Source organism: Physeter macrocephalus, chromosome 13, assembly GCF_002837175.3.
Source record: "Physeter macrocephalus isolate SW-GA chromosome 13, ASM283717v5, whole genome shotgun sequence".
Classification (NCBI taxonomy): domain Eukaryota; kingdom Metazoa; phylum Chordata; class Mammalia; order Artiodactyla; family Physeteridae; genus Physeter; species Physeter macrocephalus.
The window spans coordinates 25,666,377-25,688,553 of record NC_041226.1 but is presented as its reverse complement, the minus strand read 5'-3'; the positions used below and the strand labels follow the sequence as shown (position 1 = coordinate 25,688,553).

The following is a 22,177-nucleotide window of genomic DNA, read 5'->3' as shown; positions in this document are numbered from 1 at the left end:
ATATGTATATGTATAAATGATTCACTTTGTTATAAAGCAGAAACTAACACACCATTGTAAAGCAATTATACTCCAATAAAGATGTAAAAAAAAAGAGTGAGAAGACAACCCACAGAATGGGAGAAAACATTTGCAAATAATATATCTGAGAATGCCTTAATATGCAGAATATATAAAGAAACCTTACAGTTCAGCAACAAAAAGACAATGCAATTAAAACATAGGCAAGGAACTTGAAAAGGTATTTCTCCAAATAAGATATATAAATGGTAATAAGCACATGAAAAGATGCTCAGTATCATTGGTCACTAGGGAAATGCAAATCAAAACCACGAGTTACTATTTCACACCCATTAGGATGGCTATCATAAAAAGCAAAGCAAAATGAACACAGAAACAAAACAAAACAAAAAAACAGGGAATCACAAGTGTTGACAAGGATGTGGAGGAACTGGAACCCTCATGCACTGCTAGTGGGAATGTAAAATGGTGTGGCTGCTATGGAAAACAGTTTAGCAGCTCCTCAAAAAGCTAAAGGTAGAATTACAATATGATTCAGCAATACCACTCCAACATATATACCTAAAAGAAATGAAAGCAGGGACTCAAACAGATACTTGTACTCCAGTGTTCATAGTAGCATTATTCACAATAGCCAAAAGGTAGAAACAACCCAAGTGTTCATCAACATATGAATGGATAAACAAAAATATTATTCAGTCATAAAAAGGAATGAACATGTGAGATATGCTATAACATGGATGAACCTTGAAAACATAATGCTAAGTAAAATAATCGAGAGACAAAAGGACAAAAAGTGTATGATTCCTTGTGACCACCTAGAGGGATGGGATAGGGAGGGTGGGAGGGAGACACAAGAGAGAGGAGATATGGGGATATATGCATATGTATAGCTGATTCACTTTGTTATACAGCAGAAACTAACACACCATTGTAAAGCAATTATACTCCAATAAAGATGTTTAAAAAAAAAGTGCAAGATTCCATTACATGAGGTACCTAGAATAGACAAATTCATAGGGACAGAAAGTCACATAGAGGTTACCAGGGTCTAGAGGGAGGTAGAGAATTTATTATTTAATGGTTATAGAGTTTCTATTTGGGAATATAAAAGAGTCCTAGAAATAGCTAGTGGTGATGGTTTCACAACATTGTGAATGTACTTAATGCCAGTGAGTTGTACACTAAAAAAAAATTATTAAAATGATAGAATGGATAAACAACAAGGTCCTACTGTATAGCACAGGGAACTATATTCAATATCCTGAGATAAACCATAATGGATAAGAATTTTAAAAAGAATGTATATATACATATAACTGAATCTCTTTGCTGTACAGAAGTTAACACAATATTGTAAAACAACTATACTTCAATTAAGAATAAATATTCAGTAAAAGAAAAAAAATTAAATTAAAAAAATGGTTAAAATGGTAAATTTCATGTTATGTACGTTTTACCACAATAAAAAAATAATAATCTATTTGGTGAATACCTAATTATCTCCCACTGCTGCTGAAACCTATTTTGTTTAGATTTCCAAATTACTATTAAAAGTACTGTGTGTGTGTACACATGCTTGTAAAATGGATCTCTCTTGAAAAACAGACCCTGGTATGTTGGGCACATCAGATATCCTAGAACACACTTTCAAAAATTCCAAATAATTATAGCTGCACTCCAATTTGATAGCTATTTCAGTTATCTACTTCAAAATTAACAGGTACAACTGAAGGAAGAATATCCACAAATTCTGCTAATGGTCCAAAAGTATGTTTATAGTCCAAGTGCTAAAAATGAACTTCTTACCTGATAGAGCATGATAGGTTCTATATTGTATCCTAAGGTATCTGCAAAGTTCTTAGCGATGACTGTTTTTCCACAACCCTACAAATGGAAACACAATCATTCAAGGGATAAGTCAAAACCACCAAAAGGCAGGAAACAGAACTTAGCAGTGAGGCTGCTATTCTTACTTTTCCTCCAATTAAACATATGTCCTTAACCATGTGAGACAGCATCATTTCAGCCAGTAGTTGTTTATGGCTTAAAGTTTGTACAAAACGGTCTGATGTGCAAGGTTGACTTAATGGCCTGGTCCCAGCTGGCACCTATAATTAAAGAGAGGTAAATATAATATGCACATGTTTTTCTCAAAATAATACTTAAATGAAAGCATACAACTGCCATTTAAAAGCCCCTACTAATTTCCTGCTCAATTCAATTCTATACTGTTTTTGATATTTCAATAGAGCAACAATTATTTTCTCATTCACACATCTGATGATCGCTTTCATCAAACTTCCAAATCAATCATCCCTCTAAAATTAAAGCCCTATGCTGTCAGACATTTTCATATGAATCAAGTAATTTTCATAGTATTTATAACTTATAATAACAATGTCACTGCTTGAGAATGAAGGTTTTTGCCCAAATTTCAGTTATAAGTACAGAATTTAAAATCCGTCTACTGGGATTCTCCAAAATCACCAAAGATCTCCTGATTTCTAAACTGTCCACAAATCTTTTTCCACTCTTATTTTAGTTTGCCACTCAGAAGCATCTGTTCTTAAAATCTTCTCCCATCCTTCACACCTACTTCCTTTTATTTCCTATCTCCTCCTTATTAAAGTCTCCTGGATTTCCATGCCCTGCTGGGGACTCCGGACTTGATCATACTGTAGACAACACAAACCCTAAAGAATTACAAGTTTGGAAGTGACCAGATCAGATTTGTTTTTAAGAAAGATCATCCTGGTGGTAACATAGAAGGCTAACTTGAAGGGCCGGGAGGCAATGATGTTAGAAAGCCATTACCAAAGGGAAGCAAATAATGAAAGCTCGCTCACATCTCATGTCCCTGGACATTCTGTTCAAACTGCCTGAAATGCCCTATCACCTTTCCACTCTTGGGCCACTGGAAAGCTCCTGTGTCATAAGACTTAGCTCAAGCCCCATCTCCTCTCTGAAACTTTCTCTACTCCTTCTCCTGACTCCTGGTGTTACTTCCGTCTCTACATCTCCGTAGCCATTCCAATGAAGTTCTTACTCATCTGCCTCTATCCTAGACCATCAGCTGTGAGGTCACTCATCTGAAGGAGACAGAAGAGTGTCGTGTGGAGTGTGCTGTCTAGAAGGCCCAGCTGTGCCATTTGGTAGCTGGTGACCATGGGTGAATTGATTACCCTCTTCACATCTGTTTTCTAATCTATAAAATGGAGATAATAAAAGTTATCTCCGGGGTTAATGGGGATTTAAATGGCATAAGATATGTGAAGAGAAAAAGACAGTAACTAGTACACTGCAGGCACTGAGTGGATTTTAATACAGAGCCTGGCTCATGGTAGACATAATCAATGTTTCGTTTGATGATTGAGTAAATACAGTGACCTGAATAAGTATTACTAATATCACGTTCAAACAAACAAAAAAGCCTACCATGAATGCTTGCTCTGTCATAACATAAGAAGGCAAGCATTTATTCTTTCCTACATTCACTTACAATCTAATTGTCAGCATTTTTCAGGCTGTGTTTCCTAGTGTTAGCTTCCTATCACCTCTTAGGGTTCTTAGGACCCTCAAGGGAAGGGTTAGAAAAAAGGGAGGCAGAGCAAGCAGTTGGAGCTCTATGACCAAATATCGTTCCCCTCCTCTAAAAACTGTTCAACTACAACAGCTCCTGTTTCATGTAGCTGACAAAGATTTTATTTGAAAAGAGCATTCCTTAGTTGTTAAAATGTTTGAAAACAATGACTATTTCTTACCAAGGACTCAGAACACAAAATGCTTTCATTAATAAACACTTTATTTGATTTTCCCAGAGGCTGACTTTGGTTGTTTTTTTTTTGTGGTACGCGGGCCTCCCTCTGTTGTGGCCTCTCCCGTTGCGGAGCACAGGCTCCGGACGCGCAGGCTCAGCGGCCGTGGCTCACGGGCCCAGCCGCTCCGCGGCATGTGGGATCCTCCCAGACCGCGGCGCGAACCCAGTTCCCCTGGATCGGCAGGCGGACGCGCAACCACTGCGCCACCAGGGAAGCCCTGACTTTGGTTTTTGATGAAAAGCTATCCCTACGTTTCTCCTGAACTTTTCCAGTTTACAAACATACATGACTCTGGATATATAGATATACAGATACACGTATATAGATGTGATGCTATGGAACCAAAGAAGACTTATAAGGGAATCATAAACCCAATGTAGGTCATAAAAATGGACAGAACAAGGCACATCTTAGAAAGTACAAACCTTGATTCATTCATTACCTTAATGGTCACCTCTTTTTCTGCAATCCGGATGGTCACAGAAGCTTGGAAGACATGGTTTTCAGTCATCTTCTCCACTCTCACAACCTCTTCAGGAAGCACAGAGCTTCTTGAATCTTGGAGTTCAAAGCGCTGTAAAATTACCAGAAAGACATGTAATTTACTTTTTATTTTAGTATTAATGTTGGATATCTGGAAGGTTCCATCTTAATTAGAACTGAAACCCACTCTATGTTATAAAAATAAAGGTAAAAAAATTAATGAGAATTTTTCCCTTATTTTTACAGATACCATTCATTCTACTTAAGCTAATTACTAAGGTGATATGAAAATAGTCCCTAAAATTTACTAAATGCCAAGAAATGGAATTGCTGAGTTCCTGATCTGGTAGAAGTTTGCAGCCTACAATGCTTGATAATTGAAGGTTCCAGTTTCCTAGAAAAGGATGATGAGACTCTTGAAAACATGCTAAAGGAAATTAAAATAAGGCCTATATCAGTTGATTTCTTAAATCAACTGAAGTTAATAGCTGCCTGGACACCAGTCTACTGATTGCTTGTGTGGTTAGTTTAACTGATTACAATAAAGTATAACAATCAATCTTCCACAGTAACTGGCACAGTGCCTTCTACAGTGTAGGTTCTCAATATTTGTCAAACTGGATTTAAAAGGCCCAGACCATTGATTCTTTCTCCATGTAGGCCAATGATCAATGTTCTAACACTAGGTTACACCCCCTAATCCCAGCTTGTTATATAAAAAATGCACACAGAGAACACAAATAAGTATATGAAAAATGAGGATACTAATTGAAAATTAATTAAATCCTATGCCTTACTAACAGCAGCATGTTTAATATGAAGAGCTTAACTCATTTTTAGTGTTAAACAGGCAGAAATTATTCCCCCCAACTTCTACAGTACTTTTAGAACATTATCACTATAGTGAAAGAGTTGAAACTCAATGAAAGAACAGATTACTGCTTATTCAACAGAATGACTCAACTCTAGAAAATATATTTTGGGGAAGAAAATTATTTTCAACTTCAACACTGTAAACATAACAGCCCAGAACATGTCTTCATTGCAGTGTCTTAAGTACTCAAGACAATCATTCCTCTTCCCAAGCCTAAGAAAAATTGTTTATTTGTGCTACCATAAAAAACACAAGTTTTATACTTTACACAATTTATATATGCAAACTCCCATGGTGTCACACAATGTGGTAGGAATTGCTTCCATGCTGTAGACAAATAAAAATCATTGACACCATAACTTCATGCCAAAAAAAAAAAAAAAGGGTACACTGTATTTTAAGGAGGTTCAATTGGAAAGGAGTAAAGCCTTAGCAAAGTAATTAAATTCATTGGAATTTAGAACCTAGACCCATTAAATTCTAAGAAAATATATATATGAGCTTAAAGGTATGTTTTCATTCCAGCCATAGTAATGTCAGTTTAACTTGATATAGGGTTAATGTCAGAGCATTTATATTCCAGAAATGAACACTAATGCCTTGAACCACACTTGCTGTACTGGTTATGTCCTTATAAATAATTCAAACTAAAATATTTCAGTAGAATAAAAATAGTAGGCTAGAATACACTAAAATAGGAAAAGAATTCAAGTTGCAAGGTGAGTTACCATTTGTTGGCATAGGAAATTTAAAGACTCTTAATCAAAAAGGAAATTGAGGAGTAAAACAGATATATAATTCTTCGCAAGAAAAGACAATCACTTTTTCTTTTCTTACATAAGTAACAAAATTCCCCTTTTTCCTTTTTTTTTAAAAACTCTACAATCAGATTTGAAATAATTCCTGTTTGTAATATGGATCCTCAATCAGTGCTCTATGTTCCCCTTAATTATAAAGGTCAAAATAAAGGCCAAACAAAATGAAGCAGCACTGACTAGTTTCTTTGGAAAATTCAACTCTTTAAAGGTATTCTATAACTTTATAGAATTTGTATGACTAATTTTGAAATTAGAGACCAGAAACGCATCAAAGTGTTTTCTTAGTAAACATGAAGACCTTTGTTCATAACGGACTTAGCTAGACACTGAATACCTTCTCCTGGTTGTGTCACAAAACTTTACATTGCTTCATTTGATCAGAACTCTGACATTTTCTTCTACCCTATGTACCCTTGTTCTCAAGGCAGTGGACTTTGTGCTGATTGGCATCTAGGGAGCTCATCTGTAACCACAGCCTCTTTTCTTAAACACTAGGTACTCTATTTCAATGGCCAATGCCAAAGTAGCTCAGATGTTAATTAAATCAAAGATGAATTCTAGTTCTGTTTTTTAGAGCCTGGAATGAATCTTAGAGTGAACTATACAGTCAGACTGGTAGTTTCCTAACTGCTTGAGCATAGGAATTAATTTCCCCATTTCCAAATGGTTCTTCATTATCTCCTTAACATCCTTCCACCTTCTCCTCTTTACCCTCCCTCTCCCTCACCCCTTCTCACACACACAGCAAACCCCTTTCTTCCCTTTCATCAGTGGCTGCTATTTCACTGTCCCTAGCCCTGCTTCTATTCTTTGCTGTCTCTTCTACTTTCCTTTGCCTCTTTATTGACCATTACTTTCCCCTTGCTTCTTTATGTTTTTCTTTTAGATTCTGCTCCTAACTATACTTTTTAGCATTTATGAGGAACGGCTTTTTGTTAGTTTTATTTTGTTATTATTATTATTGACATCACCAATCAATGAAAATACTGTTTCTTGGGTTGGCTGATATATGAAATAAAATCCCACTGAAGTAACTAGAATCTATTGTTCCACTCTTCTGAGCCCTTCTCACTATTATTAGTTGCATAGAGAGTACTTCTGTACTCTCAAAGATCCTGTGTATTCTTTGGGATAAGGGAGAAACTAACACCATTCCATATGTCAAATTCTGGCCTCCAGAAAATGAAGGGCCTATACACAAGACCACAACAGCTTAGTGTTCACATTCTACCTACTCCTTAGAAATCTATACACCCTTGACCCAAACTGTGTAAGAAAAACAAAAACAGTCTTTCATAAAAAGGAATTATTTGGGGTGAGTCAATGACTCTCTGCCAAGGGTCCGCTTGAAGTGGCTCCCACTGGGAGCCAAAACCTGGGATAATTTTAGCATCAAAATAAATGATGACAGTAATCAATTATAACCCACTGAATAAAATAGGGATCCATAAGTGCATATTGATATAAATGAATAAATAAATACATGGAGGAGAAGAAAAAGCTCTTCCTTAGTGTAGAATGCCTACTAATAAATGCAGAAGAAATGTTTACGCCCCATTACTGACATGACAATGCCTCCACATGTGGAAAAGAAGAGAAGACAAGGGAAAGAAAGAAAGACGGAGAAAGAAAAGTAGGAAAGAAGGGTAAGAGAGAGATGAGAAGAAGGGAAAAGAAGGGACAAGAAGAGAAAATGGGAAAGGTAAGGAAAGAAAGTGAAGCAGATACATATTTTTTTAACATCGTTATTGGAGTATAATTGCTCTACAATGGTGTGTTAGTTTCTGCTTTATAACAAAGTGAATCACATACATATATCCCCATCAGATACTTACTTTTAAAACAACTTCCACAGCCATCTTCCCTTCATGTCCTAGTAAAACAGCGTACGGGTAAAGCCACTGGATTGCATGTTCGATGGACATCATAGGAAAGGAATCCTATTTAGGAGGAAAAATACATAGGAATGAAGAACACCTAAAATAATCACAGAAAATTTAACCAAAATGTACATATGACATTTAAATTGCATTATAAACAATACCCAATAAGTTTCTCATGTTTTCCAGAAGTCTACAAAGGCAAATATTCATTGTTTACTCTTCCTGTTCCACACCCCTTCCCTTGGTAAACTCGCCCACTCTCATCTTTCAGCTGCCGTGTATGTGTTGATGGCTCCCATGTCTCTGTCTCCAGTCCTGACCTTTTTCTTGAGCTCTAGACCTAAACTCTCAATTGCCCATTAGATGTGACTATATGGATGTCCCAGAGACTCCCATTCAGCATGTCTGAAACTACATGTCGGAACACACTTCCCTATCCTACTCATTCCAAAGTACCTTCTCTTTTTCCTCTACTCCTAATCTGAGTTAATCTCATCCACATACTCCTAGCTTCACTGTTATAACTACAAAGTTAGAAAGTGTTCATTATCCTCAAATCCTTCCCCAAAAATTGCTTTCCCAATTCGGTTTACCCTACTTTAAAAAGTCTACTAACAAGGACAACTAGGGAAATTTCAATATGGACTGTCTATTAGATGACATTACAGAATTATTGTTAACACGCTGAGGGGTGTGATAACGGTGTTCTGGTTATGTAGAAGAATGTTCTAATTCTTAGAAGTTGCGTACTGAAGTACTTAAGAATACTGACTACAATTTACTTTCAGAATTGTTTAGAAAAAAAAGAGAAAGTGCAAACAAAAGCGGCAATATGTTAAAAGTTGGTGATTCTAGTTAAAGGGATTATGGATTTACGTTTTGCTATTTTTGAACTTTTTCTGAGATCTGAGAATTGTCAAAGTAAAAAGTTCCAAGGAAAAAACAAAAAGAATGAAAAGTAGAAGATGTGGGCTTCCCTGGTGGCGCAGTGGTTGCGCGTCCGCCTGCCGATGCAGGGGAACCGGGTTCGCGCCCCGGTGTGGGAGGATCCCACATGCCGTGGAGCGGCTGGGCCCATAAGCCATGGCCGCTGGGCCTGCACGTCCGGAGCCTGTGCTCCGCAACGGTAGAGGCCACAACAGAGGAAGGCCCGCGTACCAAAAAAAAAAAAAAAAAAAAAAGAAAAGTAGAAGATGTGATAAATAGGAGAAAAAATGCTGTTCCAGATGTATAGAACAGTGTAAACAATACCTGGGAAACCTAACTCACTGACCCTCAGGAAACGTAAAATAAAAAGCAACAAGAGATTAAAAATAAGTCTCTTGTCTAAGTGGTGTCACTACTACCTTGGATCATGCTCTCCTTTAGCAGAGTCTCCTACCTGTTCCCTGCGCATCCACACCCCCCCCACCTCACCTCGCTGCCAGCAGAGGTGTCTTCCTCCAACATATATCTGATTGCCTGGCACACATCCCATCTACTTAATAATGTCTAATGGGCCACTTCTTCCACACCAGAAAATCCAGACAACTTCACTCACCATGCAAAACACTTCACAATAAGGTCCTAACCTTTCTCTTCGGCACACATGCTTGCTCCAGTGATACAATTTATTATCGTTCTCCAAAAAACACACCAGGCCCTTTTGTGATTTAACACCTTTGGCCCATGCTGTTTCCTCTGCCTAGGGAACACTCCAGACACTACTGTCATGACCTTCGTGAAATTGTGGTGGACAACGTCTGTTTTCCACCAAATCCCCTCACCCATTTTCCTCCTTCATGTGCCTCCCAGCTTTCCCTTCCAACAGCCAGCTGCTGCAGGTTTTTCCAAGAAAACTGCCCTTGAGCTCCTGGAGCCAGCTTGGCTCCCAGAGTGGGAGAGCAGCTAGTGCCTGGGAACGTGTGCCCCCTGGGACGATTACTAACCAGCGAGACTGATGGTACTGAGTGTGAAAGTCCCAGCTCCCCTGCCTCAGGTTGGGGTGAGTCTGAGGCACGATTTACACTGCTGCAGACCTCTGCGTGAATCAGGTAGAAGTCCTCCTTCCCTCTGTGGAACTTTCACCTGAGCTGCATGTCTACCTTCCCCCGTCCAAGGCTGTAAGCTCTTTAAGGACTCAGAACACATCACTGGTCTCTGCACAGTTTCCTGGGCTGCACAGCAAATTAATCTCAGGCCTTGCAATATTTATAGAAGAGTATAACAAGGCAAATGGAAATGATTAATCTCCAAGGGTTAACTTTTAAGTTTTCTTTGCCACATTTGGGTATACCAGTCATTAATTTATTTTATACATACCAGGATTTGAACTGCAGCTGGTAAACTATCTAAAGGAAAATCTGGAAGTCCAAGAGTAGAAGATTCTTGGGAACAGAGAGTGGTGGCAAAGGATAAGAGTTGAGAAATTCTAGGGGAAAACAAGAAGTGATATGAAATTTTATTCTAATAGTTATAATACATAAAATCTGTTAAATATAAAATAGCTGGGCCAATTTAATCGAAAAAGTTGACATCCACTATTTAATTCTTAGGGAATAGTTCCATATTATAATATTCCATTTCAAACTCAAGCTGATTAGGTTCACAGATATATTTCTTAAATCTGTCCCAATATGTGAGGTTTTTCATAACCTGGCCCAAAAATACTCTGTCAGCGTCACTTCCCACCTTTTCCAATCTAAATCCAAACTCCAGCCTCCGGGAGCTTTTCATAGACCCAAGAATAAGGCATATACTCTCATGCCATGCTTTAAAAACTTTTCTTAGAATTCCTTAATTTCATTCTCCATCAGTCAAAAGCCTACTCATTCTTTAGGACCCATCTCAAATGCCAATGCCTTTGTGAAGACCTTATAAAGTCTCAACCACAACATCCCCCAATACTCTGAAATTATGGCCCTTACCACACTGTGTTAAGGTAAGGTATTTATACACATATCTGTAAACTCTACCAGATCTTGAGTTTCTTGCCATCAAAGATCATGTCTTATTAACTTTATCATTAGCTGGTTCCATGGCTACTGAAAAATTCTTCAAACAGTTGTTGAATGAATGAATGAATCAGTTGATCAATGAATGGGCAAAACAAATTCAATGTTAAGTGTCCATATATGTATCTGAAATACTTACTTCTCAGCAGAAACATTGGCTCCAACTGAATACAACAGTTTAAGTTGGTCCTAAAATAACATAAAACATATCAAATTGATTAATAAGGAATGTAACAGATTAAATGCAAATGCTTGACAGACATAATTCAACCTTTTAATTAAGCAGACACTATGTAATTAATAGCAAAAAATCATTTATTGATACATGTCATTTCTAAAAGAGTTGGTCTTTTAAAAAAATCTTTCAGGGCTTCCCTGGTGGCGCAGTGGTTGGGAGTCCGCCTGCCGATGCAGCGGATAGGGGTTCGTGCCCCGGTCCGGGAGGATCCCACATGCCGCCGAGCGGCTGGGCCGCTGAGCCTGCGCGTCCGGAGCCTGCGCTCCGCAACGGGAGAGGCCACAGCGGTGAGAGGCCCGCGTACGGCAAAAAAAAAAAAAAAAAAAAAAAAAAAAAATCTTTCAGACAAATAATACCACAATAACTTTTCTTTCTAGTTTGCAGAGATTTTCTTTACCTTTATATCCATTTTTCTTTCCATCAACTACTGAGGGGAACATCTACAAACATAGTAACATTTTTGTAGTAACTGAATTCATTATAAACAGGAAAACTATTTTAAAAATAAATTATCCTTGGGCTTCCTTGGTGGCACAGTGGTTGAGAGTCCGCCTGCTGATGCAGGGGACGCGGGTTCGTGCCCCGGTCCGGGAAGATCCCACATGCCGCGGAGCGGCTGGGCCCGTGAGCCATGGCCGCTGAGCCTGCGCGTCCGGAGCCTGTGCCCCGCAACGGGAGAGGCCACAACAGTGAGAGGCCCGCATACCGCAAAAAAAATAAATAAATAAATAAATAAAATAAAATAAAATAAATAAATTATCCTTAAGGGAAGAGGGGCGAGATGGAAGAGGGGATTAAGAGATATAAGCTACTATGTATAAAATAAGCTACAAGCACAGGGAATGTAGCCAATATTTTAGAATAATTTTAAATGAAGTATAATCTATGAAAATATCGAATCACTATGTTGAACACCTGAAACATATTGTAAATCAACTATACTTCAATTAAAAATAAATAAAAATTTAAAAATAAAATAAATTATCCTTGTTCCTACTTACCTGGAAGGGTAGATAATAAATATCTCTGGCTTGAAATCGAGACCGGAGCGGGGGATCTAATGGATTCCCAGAGTACCTAGGTACTGGCAAGCCCAAGGCGATCACTCGGAAATCTTCACTAACTCGGACAATCTTCCAAGCATCCAATTCTGTTTTGGTATGATCCTAAAAGAGTAAGAAATCAAAAATTACAGCATAATGATAGAGATCACAACTGCAAGAGCCAGGCTAAAGAATTTATGTCCTGACTGCTGGGTAAACTGTATTTGAGAATGCTCTTGAAGCCAAACTGTCAAGGAAGGGAGCAAAGTGGAATCAGGAACAGGATACCAGGGAAGGCTCACAAAATGAAGACTGGTGTTTGAAAGGAGAAGCATCCAGGAACAAAGGCCATGTGGGTCAGATCTCTAAACCCTAGTCAATAACACAAAGGAACAGTCAGAAGAGCAGGGAAAAGAAACTGGTTCAAGCTAGAAGTCGTAAAATGGTAGTTCTAGAGGGGTAGACCACCAGCAGAGCAGAGACTTCCCAGGGACCTTCAATAAATAACTATGTTTATGGATATATTTCTACCAAGGTATATTAATAATAATAAGTAGCATTCTTTGAAAACTTAATACATGATAAGCACTTTCATGAATTTTTCTCATTTAATTTTCACCAGAATCCAAATAGACATTTAATTCCTTTTCATGGATGAATAAACTGACGTTCAAAGGAGTAACATAACTTGCCCACATTCCTGCATCTACTATATGGTGGAGCTGAGACCGGAAACAGCGTAGATTTCGGAGTCACAAATCCTGGCTCTAGTGCTTGGTGCACATTCTAGCTAAGTGACCAAAAACTTGTTGTCATACCCTCCGAGCCTCAACTGTCTCATCTATAAAGTGGAAATAATATCACCGATATTACTATGGCTGTTATGAAAGTTAAATGTGATAATGCATGTGAAAATGAAAGTAACTGGTCCACAGCAGTCACCTGTTAAATGTCATACCTTCCTTCTCTGCCTGACCCTTCCAATGTCTCTTCACTGTTCTTCAGCCTTTGAAGAGCCCCCCAGTCCCTTAGTTTTGTCCTCTTTATACCCTCTTGTATCACGGCATCTAAAGACTTCATTGCACTTATTCATTAATTCAACATAGTCATTGAGCACCTACCATGTGCCAGGCATTGTTCTAAAGTTTGAGATAACAACAATGACAAAATCCCTGGCCTAGTGAAAGTATGATCTAGTAGAGGGAGGCAGACAATGAGCTAAAAACATAAGTAAATAAATCATGTGGGATATTAGAAGACTCTGTGGAAAAATATAGAGCAGAGTAAAGGAGCATGGGGGCAGGGGGCACATTGAAGAATTTAATAAAAGGGTGAGGGCAGGCTTCATTGGTAATACAGGCAGACCTCAGAGATACCGCAGGTTCGGTTTCAGACCACCACAATAAAACACATATCGCAATAAAGTGAGTCACAGAAATTTTTTGGTTTTCCAGTTCGTACAAAAGTTACGTTTACACTGCACTGTAGTCTATGAAGTATGCAATAGCGTTATGTCTAAAAAATGCACATACCTTAATTAAAAAATATTTTATTGCTAAAAAATGCTAACCATCTTCTGAGCCTTCAGTGAACAGTCAGCTTGGCGCTGGTAGAGGATCTTGCCTTGGTGTTGGTGGCTGCTGAAGGCTGGGATGGCCGTGGCAGTTCCCTAAAATGAGGCCACAGTGAAGCTCGCTGCATCAATTGACTCTCTGTAGCACGCACTGCTGTTTGATAGTGTTTGACCCACAGTAGAACTTCCTTCAAAATTGGAGTCAATCCTCTCGAACCCTGCTTCCGCTTTATCAACTAAGTTTATGTTCTAAATTCTAAATCATATGTTGTCATTTTAACAACCTTCACAGCATCTTCATCAGGAGCAGATTCCAACTCAAGAAACCATTTTCTTTGCTCAGCCATAGCAAGCAACTCCTCATCTGTTAAAGTTTTATCATGAGATTGCAGCAGTTCAGTCACATCTTTAGGCTCCACTTCTAATTCTAGTTTTCTTGCTATTTCTGTCACCTCTGCAGTTACCTCCTCCACTGAACTCTTGAACGACTCAAAGTCATCCATGAGAGTTGGAGTCAACTTCTTCCAAACTCCTGTTAACGTTGATATTTTGATCTCTTCCTACGAATCATAAATGTCCTTAATGGCACCTACAATAGCAAATCCTTTCCAGAAGGTTTTCAATTTAGTTTGCCCAGATATGTCAGAGGAATTACTATGGCAGCTATACCCTTACAAAATGTATTGCTTAAATAATAAGACTTGAAAGTCGGAATTACTCCTTGATCCATGGACTGCAGAATGAATGTTGTGTTAGTAGGCATGAAAACAATGTGAATTTCATCGTACATCTCCATCAGAGCTCTTGGGTGACCAGATGCATTGTCAATGAACAGTAATATTTTGAAAGGAATTTTTTTTCTGAGCAGCAGGTCTCAACAGTGAGCTTAACAATAAACCATGCTGTAAACAGATGTGCTATCATCCAGGCTTTGTTAGAGCACAGGCAGAGTAGACGTAACATAATTCTTAAAGGCCCTAGGATTTTCAGAATGGTAAATGAACATTAGCTTCAACTTAAAGTCACCAGCTGCATTAGCCCCTAACAAGAGAGTCAGCCTGTCCTTTGAAGCTCTGAAGACAGACATCGACTTCTCTCTAGCTATGAAAGTTCTAGATGGCATCTTCTTCCAATAAAAGGTTGTTTCATCTACACCGAAACTCTGATGTTTGGTGTAGCCACCTTCATTAATTATCTTAGCTAAATCTTATGGATAACTTGCTACAGCTTCTACATAAGCACTTGCTGCTTCACTTTGCACTTTTATGTTATGGACACAGCTTCTTTCCTTAAACCTCATGAACCAACCTCTGCTAACTTCAAATTTTCCTTCTGCAGTTTCCTCACCTCTCTCAGCCTTCATAGAATTGAAGAGAGTTAGGACCTTCCTCTGGATTAGGCTTTGGCTTAAGGGAATGTTGTGGCTGGTGTGATCTTCTATCCAGACCACTAAAGTTTTCTTCAGCAATAAGGCTGTTTCTCTTTCTTACCATCTGTGTGTTCACTGGAGTAACACTTTTACTTTCCTGCATGAACTTTTCCTTTGCATTCACAACTTGGCTAACTGGCGCAAGAGGCCTAGCTTTTGGCCCGTCTCAGCTTTCAACATGCCTTCCTCATTAAGCTTAATCACTTCTAGCTTTTGATTTAAAGAGAGAGACAAGTGACTTTTCCTTTCACTTGAACACTTAGAGGCCACTGTAGGATTATTAATTGCCCTAATTTCAATCTTGTTGTGTCTCAGGGAATAGGGAGACCCAAGAAGAGGGACAAAGAGTGGGGAACGAACAGATGATCAGTGGAGCTGTCAGAACACACAGTTATTGATGAAGTTCACCATCTTACATGGGTGTGGTTCGAGGAGCCCCCAAACAACTGCAACTGTAACGTCAAAGATCACTGATCACAGATCACCACAACAAATATAATAACAATGAAAAAGTCTGAAATACTGTTACAATTACCAAAATGCAACACAGAGACACGAAGTAAGCAAATGCTGTTGGAGAAATGGTGCCCACTGAATTGTCTGACGCAGGGTTGCCACAAACCTTCAATTCGTAAATAACGCCATATCTGCAAAGCACACTAGAGCGAAGTGCAATGTAACAAGGTATTCCTGTACTGCATTTGAGCAAAGGCTTGAAAGGGGTAGAGGAATGAGCCAGGCAGATATCTGGGAGAAAATCATTCCAGAAGAGCAAAGTGCCCGTGCAAAGCACTGATAAGATAGGATACTGCATATCCAGCAGTTTATGGTACAATAAAAAGAATACTAGCAGCTGGAGTGGAATGAAAAAGGAGAAGGATAGAAGGAGATAAGGCCAAAGAGGCAGTAATGGCCCAGATCACCTAAGACCCTGTATTCCATTGTGAGGATGTTAGATTATATTCTGAGTAGAGCAGAAAGGCATTAGAGGTTTACAGCAGAGGAATGACCTGTTCTGCCTCGTGTTTTAAAGCGATCACTAACTGCCCTGGGGGAGCCAGGATGGAAGCAGGGGTTCCAGTTGTGAAGCTCCTACAAACAACTCAGGCAGGCGATGCTGGTAGCTGGAACCTTCAGGGTATCTTTAAATATTTCACTCATTTCTGTCCATATTTACTGGGCTTTGAGCTTCTTGAACCCAACAAGTGGACTTTATTCAGCTTTGTCTTCCTGGTGCCCAGCACAGTCTAGAAGCTATTAGCCTTGTTGAGAGAAAGAAGAGAAGGGAAAAAGAAGACGGAAAAGGAGGGAGAAAGGGAAGAAGAATTAAAAGAAGAAAAAAGAGAAAGAAAGAACAGTTATTAGATAGGCAAACAGAAGTAAAACTCTGGGAGGTCTTCTAACGTGATGTGGAAAACAGAAGAGCCGTACAAAACTGCAAACGCATGACTGACTTCAGGCAGCTGCCCAAGATGTGCGCCATCTGAACATTTGTCCGCGTTCTGACACAATCATGTCTTATACAACAAATGGCCAACCCACAGCTCAACAGCTAAGGCAAAGCAGTCAAATTTTTCTTTTCTTACTTGCAGAAGTTTGTCGTAACGCTCGGCAGACATCAGGAAGCGTCCATCTTCAAGCTGCATCTCCCTATTTTCCAGCAAGTTGTTCAAAACAGGAAGAACATTCCTCTCCGCCTTTTCCAAGCCTTCCAAAACGAGAGTTCTACCTTCTGTGGCTGCACGAACTGCACACTGTTTCCAAGAAACAAAAGCAATATGAGACTATCAAACACAGGGGAGCATGGCCTGATTTTACTTGTAATGCAAATTAAACTGTGGTTCTTATTATAGGGACCGGGAGTCAGGAAACCTGGGTTCTAGATCGTGGTTTTGCTTTTCCTGCCAATATGATATTAAGCAAGTGATTTTCTCTCTTTAGGCCTGCTTTCCCATTTGTAAAATGAAGCAATTAGAAGAGGTGGTCTCTAAGGCTCTTTTCAGCTGTAAATTTTATTTAAAAAAAACTTTTTTAACATCTATATCGGAGTATAACTGCTTTACAATGGTGTGTTAGTTTCTGCTGTATAACAAAGTGAATCAGCTATATGTATACATATATCCCCATATCTCCTCCCTCTTGCGTCTCCCTGCCTCCCACCCTCCCTATCCCACCCCTCTACGTGGTCACAAAGCACCCAGCTGATCTCCCTGTGCCATGAGGCTACTTCCCACTTCAGCTGTAACATTTTAGATATATCCCCAATGAAACAGAAAACTAAGAGCTATCTTTGGATCAGTAATGCAATTAAGGAAGCAGATTCCTTAACTTGATAGAAATGAGAAATGAAGATTACAATCTGTCCTATCAAGATTTTTGTGAAGATCAGATAAACTAGGTGAGAACACATGCAGACTGTGAGGTTTTATTTTATTTATTTATTTATTTTTAATTTTTTTTTTTAAATTTCAGCTTTATTGAGGTATAATTGACATATAAATTTATAAGTTATTTGATTATAACACAGTATTATTAACTATAACCCCATGCTGTACATTAGATCCTGAGAATTTATTCATCAAATAACTGGAAGTTTGTACCCTTTGACCAACATGTCCCCACATCCCCCATTCCCCAGTCCCTGGTAACCACCATTCTAGTCTCTGTTTTCATGAGTTTGGCTGTTTTAGATTTTATGTATAAGTGATATCATATGGTATTTGTTTTTCTTTTTTTTAAATAGAGAAATGCAAATCAGAACTACAATGAGATATCACATCACACCAGTCAGAATGGCCATATCATCACAACATCTACAAACAATAAATGCTGGAGAGGGTGTGGAGAAAAGGGAACCCTCTTGCACGGTTGGAGGAAATGTAAATTGATACAGCCACTATGGAGAACAGTATGGAGGTTCCCTAAAAAACTAAAAATAGAACTACCATGTGACCCAGCAATCCCACTACTGGGCATATACCTAGAGGAAACCATAATTCAAAGAGACACATGCACCCCAATGTTCATGGCAGCACTATTTATAATAGCCAGGACATGGAAACCACCTAAATGTCCATCAACAGAGGAATGGATAAAGAAGATATGGGTCAGAGGACCTCCAGGATGGTGGAGGAGTAAGATATGGAGATCACCTTCCTCCCCACAAATACATCAAAAATACACCTACGTGTGGAACAGCTCCTACAGAACACCTACTGAACGCTGGCAGAAGACCTCAGACCTCCCAAAAGGCAAGAAACTCCCCACATACCTGGGTAGGGCAAAAGAAAAAAGAAAAAACAGAGACAAAAGAATAGGGACAGGACCTGCACCAGTGGGAGGGAGCTGTGAAGGAGGAAAGGTTTCCACACACTAGGAAGCCCCTTCACTGGCGGAGACAGGTGAGGGAGGGGGGGAAGCTTCAGAGCCACGGAGGAGAGCGCAGCAACGGGGTGCAGAGGGCAAAGCGGAGAGATTCCCGCACAGAGGATCGGTGCCGACCAGCACTCACCAGCCCGAGAGGCTTGTCTGCTCACCCGCCGGGGCGGGCGGGGGCTGGGAGCTGAGGCTCGGGCTTCAGAGGTCAGACCCCAGGGAGAGGACTGGGGTTGGCTGCGTGAACACAGCCTGAAGGGGCTAGTGTGCCACAGCTAGCAGGGAGGGAGTCCAGGAAAAACTCTGGAGCTGCTTAAGAGTCGAGAGACCATTGTTTGTTTCGGGGGCGTGAGAAGAGGGGATTCAGAACACCACCTAAATGAGCTTCAGAGAAGGGCACAAGCCACAGCTATCAGTGCGGACACCAGAGACAGGCATGAAACGCTAACACTGCAGCTGCAGCCACCAAGAATCCTGCGTGCAAGCACAGGTCACTATCCACACCTCGCCTCCCAGGAGTCTGTGCAGCCCGCCACTGCCAGGGTCCCGTGATCCAGCGACAAGTTCCCGGAGAAAACACATAGCATGCCTCAGGCTGTTGCAAGGTCACGCCAGGCTCTGCCACCGCGGGCAGGCCCTGCGTTCCGTACCCCTCCTTGAGTGAGGCAGAGCCCCGTAATCAGCCGCTCCTTTAACCCCCTCCTGTCTGGGCGAACAACAGACACCAGAGGGCAACCTACACGCAGAAGCAGGGGCAAATCCAAACCTGAACCCCAGGAGCTATGCAATCAAGAAGAGAAAGGGAAATTTCTCCGTGCAGCCCAAGGATCAGAGGATGAAATCTTCACAATCAACTTGATGTAGCCTGCATCTGTGGAATACCTAAACAGACAATGAATTATCCCAAAATTGAGGCACTGGACTTTGGGAGCAAGTGTAGACTTGGGGTTTGCTGTATGCAACTGAATAGTTTATGATTTTTATGTTTATCTTAGTTTTAGTGCTTGCTAACATTGGTGGATTTGTTTATTGGTTTGGTTGTTCTCTTCTTTTTTTATTTTAATAATTTTTTAAATTTCTTGCTTTAATAACTTTATTTTATTTTTTTCTTTCTTGCTTTTTTTCCCCCTTTTCTTCTGAGCCATGTGGCTGACATGTGGTCTTGGTACTCTGGCCTGGTGTCAGGCCTGAGCCTCTAAAGTGGGAGAGCCAAGTTCAGGACATTGGACCACCAGAGACCTCCCAGCCACACGTAATATCCATCAGTGAGAGCTCTCCCAGAGATCTCCATCTCAATGCTACGACCCAGCTCCACTCAATAACCAGCAAGCTCCACTGCTGGACACCACATGCCAAACAACTAGCAGGACAGGAACACAACCCCACCCATTAGTAGAGAGGCTGCCTAAAATCATACTAATTTCACACACACCAAAACACATCACCAGACGCGATCTTGCTCATTAGAAAGACAAGATCCAGCCTCATCCACCAGAACACAGGCACTAGTCCCCTCCACCAGGAAGCCTACATAACCCACTGAACCAACTTTACCCACTGGGGGCAGACATCAAAAACAATGGGAACTACAAAACTGCAGCCGGCGAAACAGAGATCCCAAAACACGGTAAGTTAAGCAAAATGAGAAGACAGAAAATATGCAGCAGATGAAGGAGCAAAGTAAAAACCCACCAGACCAAACAAATGGAGAGGAAACAGGCAGTCTACCTGAAAAAGAATTCACAGTAATGATAGTAAAGATGATCCAAAATCTTGGAAATAGAATGGAGAAAATACAAGAAATGTTTAACAAGGACCTAGAAGAACTAAAGAGCAAACAAACAATGATGAACAACACAACGAATGAAATTAAAAATTCTCTAGAAGGAATCAATAGAAGAATAACTGAGGCAGAAGAACGGATAAGGGACAGAGAAGATAAAATATTGGAAATAACTACCACAGAGCTGAATAAAGAAAAAAGAATTAAAAGAATTGAAGACAGTCTCAGAAACCTCTGAGACAATATTAAACACACCAACATTTGAATTATAGGGGTCCCAAAGGAAGAAGAGAAAAAGAAAGGGACTGAGAAAATATTTGAAGAGATTATAGTTGAAAGCTTTCCTAATATGGGAAAGGAAATAGTCAGTCAAGTCGAGGAAGCGCAGAGAGGCCCAGACAGGATAAATCCAAGGAGGAACACGCCAAAACACATATTAATCAAACTATCAAAAATTAAATACAAAAAAAATTTTTAAAGCAGCAAGGGAAAAGCAATAAATAACATACAAGGGAATCCCCATAAGGTTAACAGCTGATCATTCAGCAGAAACTCTGCAAGCCAGAAGGGAGTCACAGGACATATTTAAAGTGATGAAAGGGAAAAAACTACAACCAAGATTACTCTACCCAGCAAGAATCTCATTCAGATTCAATGGAGAAATTAAAACCTTTCCACATGAGCAAAGACTGGCTGAATGGATACAAAAACAAGACCCACGTATATGCTCTACAACAGACCCACTTCAGACCTAGGGACAAATACAGACTGAAAGTGAGGGGGTGGAAAAAGATATTCCATGCAAATGGAAATCAAAAGAAAGCTGGAGTAGCAATTCTCATTTCAGACAAAATAGACTTTAAAATAAAGACTATTACAAGACACAGAGAGGACACTACAAAATGATCAAGGGACCAATCCAAGAAGAAGATATAACAATTGTGAATATTTAAGCACCCAACACAGGAGCACCTCAGTACATAAGACAAATGTTAACAGCCATAAAAGGGGAAATCGACAGTAACACAATCGGTAAATTTAAGAAAATTGAAATTGTATCAAGTATCTTTCTGACCACAACATTATGAGACTAGATATTACATGAAAAAAATCTGTAAAAAATACAAACACATGGAGGCTAAACAATACACTACTAAATAACCAAGAGATCACTGAAGAAATCAAAGAGGAAATTTAAAAAACCTACAATCAAATGACAATGAAAATATGATGACCCAAAGCGTATGGGATGCAGCAAAAGCAGTTCTAAGAGGGAAGTTTATAGCAATACAATCCTAGCTCAAGACACAAGAAAAATCTCAAATAAACAACCTAACCTTACACCTTAAGCAATTAGAGAAATAAGAACAACAACAAAAAAAACCAGAAAGTTAACAGAAGGACAGAATCAAGCCTTGGTAAATTTAAGAAAATTGAAATTGTATCAAGTATCTTTCTGACCACAACATTATGAGACTAGATATTACATGAAAAAAATCTGTAAAAAATACAAACACATGGAGGCTAAACAATACACTACTAAATAACCAAGAGATCACTGAAGAAATCAAAGAGGAAATTTAAAAAACCTACAATCAAATGACAATGAAAATATGATGACCCAAAGCGTATGGGATGCAGCAAAAGCAGTTCTAAGAGGGAAGTTTATAGCAATACAATCCTAGCTCAAGACACAAGAAAAATCTCAAATAAACAACCTAACCTTACACCTTAAGCAATTAGAGAAAGAAGAAAAAAAAACACCCCAAAGTTAGCAGAAGGAAAGAAATCATAAAGATCAGATAAGAAATAAATGAAAAAGAAATGAAGGAAACAATAGCAA

At 39.4% G+C, this 22,177-nt stretch overlaps 1 protein-coding gene across 5 annotated transcripts in view; it reads right to left on the bottom strand.

Moving 5' to 3' along the window:
• VWA8 (von Willebrand factor A domain containing 8) overlaps positions 1–22,177 on the bottom strand; it is a 365,312-nt gene that overhangs the window by 279,666 nt on the left and 63,469 nt on the right. For all 5 annotated transcript variants that reach the window (XR_003682537.2, XM_028497346.2, XM_024125806.3 and 2 more), the window contains 8 exons: positions 16,763–16,930; positions 12,133–12,297; positions 11,033–11,082; positions 10,202–10,310; positions 7,853–7,957; positions 4,285–4,416; positions 1,998–2,132; positions 1,831–1,908 (listed from right to left, as the gene is read on the bottom strand). Coding sequence is in view for 4 of the 5 variants with exons in the window: in XM_028497346.2 (XP_028353147.1) it covers positions 1,831–1,908; positions 1,998–2,132; positions 4,285–4,416; positions 7,853–7,957; positions 10,202–10,310; positions 11,033–11,082; positions 12,133–12,297; positions 16,763–16,930 (942 nt within the window). In the remaining variant the exon portion in view is untranslated. The remainder of the gene's footprint in view (positions 1–1,830; positions 1,909–1,997; positions 2,133–4,284; positions 4,417–7,852; positions 7,958–10,201; positions 10,311–11,032; positions 11,083–12,132; positions 12,298–16,762; positions 16,931–22,177) is intronic.